Here is an 11,571-nt window from a genome sequence, read left to right as displayed (position 1 = left end):
AACGTCAAACTCTCTTCGCTTGTAAAAACTAGTTAAAACTTAACTCGGACTAGCCTACTTATATACTTCCACAATAAGATTCTATAACTTTCTAAATAGTCTAATTATAGAGTTACAAAATATACCGCTTTAAAAACGCTTACACAAGATCCTAAAATGAACAAACTATGAACTCTCGCGAAGCTTCTAGAAAGGCACGTCACGCAATACAATTTTTCGTAGTAATTGGCAAAAACAGGCCCACGGGAAATTATGTATAGGAAAATTAAAATGCATTAGCCCAACCCCCTTCTATTAAATGACCGGTCCCTAAAATAGTCTGGTTGTTTTGTGTGAAATGGTTCAACTAAACTACAAACCATTTGGTCAGATGAGAAGCTGTTGACTGGTAGACGTTAAAACGATACGGCCAAACAAGAATCAGTTTGTTTAAATTATAATCCATCAATATATATATATACGATGTGCGAAATGAACGAGGATGATAACGAACGGTCGGCTGCACTATGGCGTAATGGTTTGTTAAAATAAGAACTCGTGGAAACATTTACAAATGGTTCAAGTCATACGCAAATGGTTCAATGTAATGCGGAATGATTTACTCCACAGGGCTCCCACACAATCTGTGTGTGTAACCGCCGTTATTTTACAGTAAAATGTACTGGATTTACCGTTTGCCTCACCCATAGCGATATATCGTTAAGTATGTATTTAAATCGATGTTAAATTAACGTTGAATTACCTTACCTGTGGTATATAGTCGTCCTTTTGCCTGAGCGGTTTTGAAGGAGTTTGAATTCGCCGTTTTCTGTTTCTATTATTAGCGGAGCTCTCGCACGCGCGAAGCGCGCGCCTGCGGAGCACCATGGGTAAGAAAATTTGGTAAACTATCCATCCGAGAAAATTTGGTTATGACGTAGCGTACGCCCACCCGTACACACACTTTATATAAGCTGATGTCAAATGTCACATCTTGGAGAAATTAACACTTTGTAAGCCATCCGTATAAGGATGAATTGACAGCTGTCAAAATCAGACTTCCGCTGACAGTAATCACATGACCATCTCGCGGGCTCAGATGAAAGACCAGTCGTTTTCCTCTACATATAAGCTGATATGTCACACAAACATAAAAATGAAAATGAAATGAAACTTCGCTTTGACCGGCCAGGGCTGTCGGTAGGCTGCCAGAAGTTTAAAGTTATACGCGCTAGCCAAATTAAGGTCAATTGACAGCTGTCAAAATGGAACTCGTGAAGACCACTATCAGATCACTAACAACGACGGCTCAAAAACACGATCTGCCAGACTGAGATGTCTTTCTAACACTCGCAGTCAACAGTCCTTTTATTCGAAAATTCGCCATTCTAATGAAGTTCAATCAATTGACAGCTGTCAAACTACATGACAATGAACTGACCTACAATAGCATCAGGTTTGACATGACCTTACAGATTTTTAAAAAGTCTTAACATTTTCTGACCACAAATACAAAGTAAACGTTCCGAAGAATACAATATATTTAGTTATGCTTTTGGCTATAAAAAGAAAGCTCTGAGCTATATTGTTGCCTTGCGGTTCATCTTGAAGTAAACACCCGGAAGCCGGCTTAAATCTGCAAGGTTTTTGAAGTTTATGAGCTTACGCTCATAAATTTCATAGACACTTACTCACAAAACTTATCGTCATGAATGAAAATTGTTGTCTCTGTACATGTTTCACCGAGTTATACTTATTTTAATGATTGTTAGTAGTCTCTTTCTCAATGTAATCGCTGCACGGGTTGTTTTCAGTCGAACATATAAAGGCCGGTTTACACGCTACGATTTGTCGGCCCGACAGTGTCGGAGCGCAAATCGTACGTGTATTTTAACACCCGATCCAAAGGCCCGACTTGAAGAATGTTTTGTAGCCCTCGTTCTTTCTTAAAGCGGTGTTTTTAATCCGCATGCGCACTGAATGTTGCTCTCAGGAAAAAAAATGGCTGACTATCACAATTTATGGGCGCTTTATTCATCATTAGCAGCAGCAACAACGTCACTGCTGTTACTCGCTGCAGCATTATTAAGAAACAAAAAGAGACGAAAAAGAAAAACACGATGTGCTTGGGTGAAAAATTGGCATCGAACTGAAGCCGGGGCATTTCACCAACTTATGGCAGAACTGAAGGTGATTGCTTTGGTGCTGTCGACCTCTTTGTCAAATCCAAGTTGTTCATTCAGTGATCTGGCTATATGAGTTCTCGCAATCTCTCTTTTATTCTTGTCTTTGTAATCTTTACTCCCCTTGTCAAATAGACACGGATATTTAAACCATTCACTTATCAGAAGGGAGATTTCTTCCTCTTGGAAACTGCGCGACTTTGGCCTCTTCGGAGTCTTCTTGTCCGCCATTTTGATTGCTTCTGATTTATACGCATGCTCTCTGCTCAAAATTTTGATCGACATGTCGGCTTCTTTGAAAGTGTCGGCCCGACTACACAAAAATCTGTTGCACTGCAACAGATTTTCTGAATCGGGCCGATTTTCGTTTTCACGAATCGGCCGTAAATCGGGTGTCAAAATACACGTACGATTTGCGCTCCGACACTGTCGGGCCGACAGATCGGGCCGACAAATCGTAGCGTGTAAACCGGCCTTAATAAAACAACAAAACATCGCACGCAAGACTACTCAAAATGCCGCGTAACACATAACAAAACCATAAATAAAGGAAAATAAAACCTAAACATAGTAAGTTCTCTATCATGTTGAAGCTTAGCTCTATTAATGTTCATTCACATTAGTAAGGCACCGTGTCTGAGCAATAAGACATGAGACTCTAATATTTTTTTGGAGGGGGAGGGGGCATGTTGCCCGCCTGAATTTTAAAACGTCTCGTGTCGGTGTTTGTAAATGCTTGTCGCTTATTGTCGGTTTTGCCGTGACTGTCGCAATTTGGCCGAGGGAGGTTGTCTCTTGTGACGATTTCATTTTACGCGCTGTCGCTACTTTTTGGGCCATGTTGCTTGTCGGAATTTACCCTGGCAGGGCCTCGAGAGCCCGTCCAGCAGGCCGTATAGGTGATTTTGGGAATTTTTTTTATCGTTTTCACTAAAAGCCCATAATAATTGCCCTATATATCACATAGGAGCAGATTTTTCCGACTAAACAGTCCCAGTATTATGGAAAATTCTCTTCATGAAAACGTTTTATAATGTGGTCAATTCTATGACTTTTTGCTCAAAGGAGGCGCGTGCTTCGATCGTACTGGGTGTTGAATGAGCGCAATTTGTCTCGCAAAACTGTGAAAAACTGCAGAATTATAGGTTTAAATAGGGCAAGGAAAAATAAATTCTGTTCGAGGTCTGTATGCGAAAAAACAGGCACACAGGCATAGCACTGTTTTCTTCAGGCCATATGTATAAAAACACTGATAAAAGGTATATTTAAAAGATTGGTTTACACACCACCAGATTTGTCGCCAAGATTTACTGGTAAAGTAAACCTGTAGAACACAAATCGTTTTCGAAACACAAAAAGACCGGCCTGATTTTTTATTATTTTGGCCTTCCTTTTAGACAGAGGAATGCAACGTGTAAATTGCGAGGACTCTCGTGTGTTGCATAAAATTATGTTTCGGGGATATCCATTATCTCCATAGTCTCTCCAACAGAGTGGTTGGAGAGACTATGAGTTAACCTTATAAAATAAAGGCAGTGTAGATGAGTGACTGGGTTTAACTTCTTTTCTTTGGGAAGAATTTGTTTTATAGGCCTAATCTACTGTGATCGAAGAAGATTGCTATTTTTCGGTGTACATATAAGACTATTAACTCGATGTAAAATGTGTTTCACACTTGGACTGTCAAATTATTCTTTTCTAAGGAATCACTTTCCCTCAAAAGTTTCATGAATGTACGTTAAAGTTAACTGATTAATGTTTATTGTTTTATTTAAATTATTGATTTCTTAACGTGAGCTTCGCTTTTAGCCCTGGCTAAATCTATATATTATACTGACATAAACACTGATTTTGAACTGGAGCGACAAAAAAGTAAAAGCAAAGAATTAACACGAAATAATTCTTGCTTTGATTGTTTCTTCTTGTTTTGTTTTTCAGTGTGTCTGGGAGTTCAGTACACTTTTTTTTTTGGACTTGTCACGTGCTTAAAACATTGTTCGAGTTATCGAGGGTAGAATGAGGGTAAAGTACGTTACAGTAAATGTAACATATATATTTAACCAGGACTAAAACCTAGGCTCTGGTTAATAATACGTGTAAACAAAAATTAAATCCTGTAATGCTAAACGGGGACGACAATGAAAATGGCTTCAAGACTGATAGATTTGTACGTGCAGCACGCTTTTTTGCCGGTTTTTTTTTTTGGCCGTTGTTTTGCACGACTACAACGCTGTTTTGTACGACTAAAACGTCAAACTTCCTAGTTACACATTATTTTTATGGAGGAATTGTCGTATGTGCTTACCCAATATTCTGTTTCCTGTGTTCATGTTCGCTTTTATTTTCACTGCCGCTCATTTTTACCTTGCTGGCTGCTAGCATTTCTTATTTTCTCACCGCCGCTTTGAATTTCCGTGTTTTTCCTTTTACGAAATTCGTCTCCTTTGTTTTCAATAACTCGCTCAAGCTCTTATTCTTTGTTATCCACGTTAGTGTAAACATAAAATTATAACGCCGAAAAAGACACGACTTTGCTGTTGTTTTTTCGTTCTTAAAGTCCCGGCGGCCATGTGATTTCCTTCCCAATAAAACCTTGAGTTGCATTTGGGTTGCCATACCTGTTGATTGAGTTATTTTACATTGGTATGCCTGTAGTGCGGACGGACGGTCGGGTGGGCGGGCAGTCGGTCGGTGTACGGTCAGGTGATTACCAAATTTTCTCGGATGGGTAGATTACCACATTTCCTTAGCTATGGGAGTCCGCCCACGCTCGGCGCTTCGCCGCTCGCGGAGCTCCGCTATGAAGAAAATCCAGGGGAAATCGACTTTGGTTCGAGTTAGCTCAAGGTTCGAGTTAGCGAGGGTTCGAGTTATCGAGAGTCAACTGTAATGGCGATCCTCAAGACACCGCGATATTCTCTGTCCAGTTAAGATATTCTATTTCTTCAAAGGTTAAAGAAAGAACGTTTAAGACTCATAAAAGGGAAATACTACGGTTTGTTCACAATGTACTTTATTGAGTCAAAACTCTTCTTCCAAACTCGTTAACACGAGTGCAAAAACTTTCGGCTTCAACTTTCAAACTAAATCATGGTTAACACTAAAAAAGAAAAAAAAATTGAGTGAAATCGTTAGAAAACATTGAGGATTAGGGCCAACAAAAATATGGCGCCCAAAAATGCACTCGGTTCCAGTCCTTTCACTCCACTGGTGTCCGGTGTGGTATCCGGTTTGGTACAGGTAAGCGAACATGAAAGAAGAACACCCGACACGTTAAGAAGCTTACACGCTGAAAAAGAAGGAGAGGAGTTATTCTGTTGAGATAAAGGAGGTGACACCCATATGAGAAGTATGGGGATCCTGTTTGGAAGATTAGAATTTATAACAGTCAAGCAATTCAAAGTCAAGCGTACCCCCCAAGATCCATTTATGATTTTATTATTCAAAAATTGAAACCGTTTATAATTATCATTAGAAAATTGAATAGTAGTCTAGGATTTCAGATTCATCACTGCATCCTTTTACGCGTAATGAGCAGTGAATTGACACTCGAGTTAGTTATGAAATTTCCTCTGGTTCAGTTTCCACGAATTTGATGTAAATGTCTTCGAAGCAATTTTATCCATTCAAGGATTTTCAGTCTGACCAAATAACGTGAAATCCGAAAACAAGCCCATCAATGTATAAGCCCCTCCAAATATAAGCCCCCCAAACCGGTAAACCGGTAACGCAAAAAACCCTCCGTTAAATCGCCCTTCCAAATATAAGCCCCCCGGGGGCTTGTACTTGGAAAATTGCCCTCAAATACAAAGTAAAAAAAAGCAATTAATAGTACATTTACTTCCAACTATAAGACTAGCCCTATCGATTTTTCCCTCCGTGGATAAGCCCCTCCAAAAATAAGCTTCTCAAAAGGGGCCTTTAAAAGATATAAGCTTCGGGGCTTATTTTCTGAATTTTACGGTACAGAAAAGAAAATTTTTACTGCTCATTACGCATGCAGGAATGCAGATTTGAACTTGATAGTAGTTGCGGCAACGACTAACTGATTCATTTTTCAAATAATCGATTTATTAATGGCATCTACGCTTGACCTTGTCTTGCTGTAACCCCTATTTATCAGAGACTAATCTGGGCATGGTTGTACCAATTGCAATGCAGGGAACCAAATTTCCAAACCAGCTAACAGCTGTAGTTAAATATAATTCGAAGAAAGATGTTGAAATTGATGCTGTCTTCGATACAGCACGACGGCGTTTTGATTTTTCTTTGTGTATTTTTTTTAAACATTTTTATATACCTACACACCATAAGCTAGATCTGTATGGGCAAAAAAATGGCGTCTACCTCCAAAACACTCACACCAACCGAGACCAAAATCTGAACGATTTACACCATAAACGCCCCGCATCCCCGACGTATAAATGAACATGGGAGTCTCCCTCGGATGGGGGCTGGGAAGGGCGGGGCAAATTCGTTGCTGTTATGTTCTTACCGTTGTAGTCGCTGGCTGAGTCACACAAAACTTTGTTGGAACAGTTCTTTAGTTTGATGTCCCGAGTAGAGTCAGGACTCATCAGCTTCCCTTTCAAGCTCATACACTGATTCAATCCATCGGGGCAGGTAACATTGGCGACTTTGCCACTGTCGCAACTGCCTGCTCCTAATCCCGGGACATTGGTACACACTGGACACTCAATACCAGACACTGGAAATAAATAAAACCGTGGATCATTATTTTTTGGCAGTCGTGAAAGAAGTATCCTTTGATTTTCATAGTGTGTTAGCTCGGAAATAAAATACAAGAAAGGGAAAAAGAAAAAAGACTCGTTGCTTGTGTATCTAATGTAAGATGTATACTTCCTGGTCTTTGGGAAAAGTGGGACTGCGGTTGTAGTGTTTTTGAAGGTAGCACAACTGTACAATGATGTCCATTCATTACTAAGAAATAGATCTTCATCAGTGCGAAAATTTCAGTCAATAAAATTATTGGTAAATATGACCAGGAAATATTTCAATTTCTGGCATAGTCATTAAGGATTTTTGTATCGAGTAGAACCAGGGTGGGGGGGCGGGGGGGGGGAGGGGAGGTAACTATTGCTTTCCTCCTAAGTTTCTTGACCCACTCCACCTACCAGTATGACGTCACATAGTAACGGGCAAGAGCCTCGGGTCGCTTGTGCAAATTAGCAAGGGATACGACAGTTATTTGGACGAGCGAGGTCGAGGAAAAGCTAAGAAGCTAGCAAATATCGCTATATATCGCTTATTCGATTGAATGTGCGTGAGCTTTGGTGTTGCTATAATCTGCTTGTGTAAACCGTTTTGATATTTTGTGTCCGTGATTGTGTAATTTTGTTCATTTGTTTTGCGGGCCGTGTTGCGGGATCGCCATCTATTTCACGGGACCGGCAAGGTCATCTTTTTTTTTGCTCTAAAATAGGCAAGGTCTAGTCTCCAGAATAGGAGGTTCCATTCAAAGATCACACATGTTTATATTTCATCTATTCTTTTGTTAATTAAACGGGCCTAACTTCATATCAATCTTTCGAGTGCGGGCCTCTGTTCATCTCCTAATTCTCCACCAAATTCAGTAAAGCTAGTTCGAACCCGGCCCGTTGAACCCGAAATAATGCGAAATGACTTTGAAAAACGCGCTTAAGCTAATTTTACTCAAATGTATATTTGAACTCATGATAAATACAGCTCCACCAGCTTCAAACAGCGTCTATGGCAGAGAAAAATTGTTTTGATGTGACAAAATTAATTTTGCAAATCATGTGTGTCACTATGGTAAAGTGGTCAAGGAGTTGCTTGAACGTGCAGAGTAACCGGGTTCGACTCCCGGTGATGCTGTTTTCTGTTTCTTTGAACCGTTTTTATTTTAACACTATTTTTCCTATTGGCCTTTTTTGCTTTATTCTTACTGCTGACCGTGCCGGTCATGCACTTGGATCAATGTATATTTTAAGCTCAAGTCCCGAGTTTTATTTCGGAAAAGGGATTTCAAAAGCTTTTGATCTGCAATATACTGGCCAAGCTTACGACCAGAAAAAAACCATAAGCTGTCAAGACATGACCCTCCTCTGAAACAGCTGAATTTTTTTCAATGTTAGTTGACATCATGACAAACAACACACAGTACACCACAAAATGTACCGGCTAATTTACATCCAACACCCACCAGTGACCCACTGGCGAAAGTTAACCTAGCTTGCCTTTTGTACATCGTCTTAACTAATCAATATCATTACCCTAAAATCTCCACTGGGTTTGCCCCAAAAAATAATTAAACGAAACCTTTTATTGGTTTTTGGGATTAAATTACAAAATTACAGGTGTATGCCCAATACAGTATTAAAATGCGATAAAGCAACAAGATTCCATGCTCACAGTCTCTCACAAATGCCTGTCATTTACCTTCCTCTTTCAACGCTACAGCTAAGCGAACTTTGAGAAGAATGATATGGGGTTCCACTAGCTCTGAAGAGCTGAAAATACGCACAATGTAAAGTATAATACATCCTTTGATGAATCTCCTATTGCTGTGTCTAAACTCCTCAATCTTGCTGTGCACTGGCCCTCAAAAGTGTGACTGGTCGGTATGATTGCTCCTTAAATTTGCTCGACGATAGAAAGGAATCTTTAAAATTCATTACACCACTGGACATTTCATTCCAAAAAAGTACTTAAGTCTAGTTTTCTAAGACAATGGCAACCTTAAAACCTCCAAATCCAAGAAATCGGAACAGCATTTCCGTGATAAAATCGAAATTTTTATCCGTCTTTTCGATGAAGATTTGCTCGCCATTTTGAAAGTTACTGACGCGAGACGTGACGTCATACTGGCAGGCGGACTGTACCACAGATTTCCTTGGAGACACCTCCTTTCCCCCCCCCCCTCCCCCTTGAGTAGAACATTCATTTAGGCTAACTAACGACGTTTTGTCGAAGTATAAATTGAGGACAGGGTGCTCCGTAACCGTAAATTCTGAGGCAATGTTCACACCATAACGCCGCGAGTAGCTTTTGCGCTGGCATAAAAACAATGCGAGATAGGGCTTCTGAGGATTCCATTTTCTAGGGTTAATCGCAGGTGACCCAGGCCCAGTAGTGTTTTCAGATTGACTAAGGTGTATATTCCTCGAGTAAATTTTTCCAGGGTGCGGGGGAGATTAACTCTGGGCTCGTGACGTCCAGAAGGCCACCCCAAGGACCCCTGGGTGGATTTGATTTCGTACAGTGCCCAACCCAAGCCTCGTTTGCTTGGCCACGCGGTGATCTGTGAAATACATTAGAGAGATTAAGATTCACGTTTACGGCATACGGCAAACGTCAGTTGAAAATTTCTCAGAAAAGAAAATAAGGAGATAAAAACAGTCCAGAACGATTCTCGTGGACAAAACTGGCATAAAACTACTTATTTTGTGTAGAAGCAATAAACATTAAACGAAAAATGAGGGGAAAACTTGGTCACGTGGCACAAATTCACGTTTGCCGTTTGGCGTAAACGTGATTCATAATCTCTCTATTATGGTAGCGGCCTTGTTTGGATTCTGTTCTTCCAGATTCACAAAGTCTGCTGGATCTCTTTCGCTAGCTGGGGAAGCTTTATTGGTTTCTATATCAAGGGCAGTCCTATTTCTACGAGCCTAGCGTGTTTATCTTCCCTTGGTGTTCGAATTTTGGGGAAAGAGCCGTGCTGTAAGGGAAACGATGACGGCTGAGATCTCATCTTGCGACTTACGTTGTTTATTTATTGTATGGAGGGAGAATTTGAGCATATTTCACGAAATTCAGTGTGCGCATTAAGGACAAAAACAATTGACTGCAGCGTAGGTTTCATTGACTTCTATTCACTTTTTCCTCCAAATTTAATGATCGTTTTACCCCCACACAATGTAACACTGTACTTTTACAGTATTCGCACTGTGGAACGAAGCCTAAGTTATAGGCGGCCGTTACCACAAAAATGCAATCATGTCAAATAGCACAGACAAAATGCAAATGGTCTCGTGATGAATTACGAAATGGTTCAAATAATAAAGAAATGATCATTCTTAAAATAAAATAGTCTGGTTGTGGGCTGGTGCAAATGGGGTGGGGGTCATACCTTTTTGTGCACCAGAAAATAGCGGGCTGCATAGAATTGTGCAACCATATCTGAGGGGCCATGTATTTTTGTGCCTTTCAATTTCCTTTCCACAAAAAAGAAACACCACTGAAGGAATCAACAACCCCTTCCCTGCAAAGGCTACCTTGGAAATGCTGTAAATAGGCAAATTCTAGGAATCCTTGCAACGAGTGTTCATTAGCCTGCGTTTCATCCGCCATTTTGGATTTACACAAGAATCCCAGGAGTACTGGGAACAAAAGTTCCAGTCATTCAGTGGTTCAAAGCATGGAACTATAAAACATGGCGGATATCGAGATCAATGGCAACAAGTCAGAGAAGGATGAACATTGTGAACAGGAATTCAGGTTTATATCAACTGGACAAGAGTGCAGCTTTTCGTTCTCTGAATCAAGAAGCAAAGCAAGATTCGAGTCTTGTGTAGGAAAACACCTTCACGGTTTTCTCGAATCGTGTAAAGTGGGCAACAACTTGGACAAGCTAGAGGGTTTGCTCATGTACTAATAGCAAGTTACTGGGCAAGATATTGAATGGCTTGATTTACATCTTAAATCAGTTGCTTGCACAAAGTAAGCATTCGAGAAAAGCAATTGGTTTCATTTCCTTTGAGGATGCTTATGGGCTTTAATGTGGCTTCTTTAATAGCTCTCCTGGAGAAGCTTCCTTCCGTGGTCATTTACTTCATAGAGATCATGGCTTGTGTGCTATTATAACTGAAGTGTTTGGAAAGACTGGTTAAAAAGTCAGCTGAGGCAGGCAAGACAAACTGAGAGTATACTTGAAATGCGATGTTTAAAGATGGCTCCCTTAGTAAGCAGATAATAGCAGTTATCGATAAATACTTGAAGCATCACGGGCTCCGCACTGCGTCAAACAAGCATGCTAAGCTAATGGAGGTTAAAAGGCACATTATTCAACAACAGATACGGTTTTACACAGGAAGAGGGAAGTCCACTCTGCAGTAGTGAAAATGAAGAGGAATACTTATCTTCTGATGATGAAAGCGTTCAAACAGACTATGTCCTTGCCGAGATTGGCTCGAGTTCAGAGGATGATGGTGAGGAAGGGGATGATACTCAGATCACATTGACAACTACTAGATCTGGGAGGAGGGCTACTCGCTATTTGCTTTAAATATTTCGGTAAGTTTTATTTAAGTTGTATTAAAACTGTTTCTGTGGTTGAGGGCGGGTCATCTTATTTCACGTGCACACTCGAAGGGGGGACACATTATGTTATGCAGTGGCAAGAACAGGCCCACGGGAAATTATGTAT

General features: G+C 40.4%; 1 protein-coding gene across 1 annotated transcript in view; it reads right to left on the bottom strand.

Annotated features, from left to right (window-relative positions):
- Positions 1 to 5,157: 5,157 nt before the first annotated feature.
- The window catches only part of LOC140923206 (uncharacterized), a 25,746-nt gene continuing 19,332 nt past the window's right edge, over positions 5,158 to 11,571 (bottom strand). The window contains exons 2-3 of the mRNA XM_073373287.1: positions 6,658 to 6,870; positions 5,158 to 5,451 (exon numbers count right to left, since the gene is read on the bottom strand). Of these exons, the coding sequence (XP_073229388.1) occupies positions 5,294 to 5,451; positions 6,658 to 6,870 (371 nt within the window). The 3' untranslated portion in view covers positions 5,158 to 5,293. The remainder of the gene's footprint in view (positions 5,452 to 6,657; positions 6,871 to 11,571) is intronic.

This window comes from Porites lutea, chromosome 13, assembly GCF_958299795.1.
Source record: "Porites lutea chromosome 13, jaPorLute2.1, whole genome shotgun sequence".
NCBI classification, from domain to species: Eukaryota; Metazoa; Cnidaria; class Anthozoa; order Scleractinia; family Poritidae; genus Porites; species Porites lutea.
This window is presented reverse-complemented; position numbering and strand designations above follow the sequence as displayed.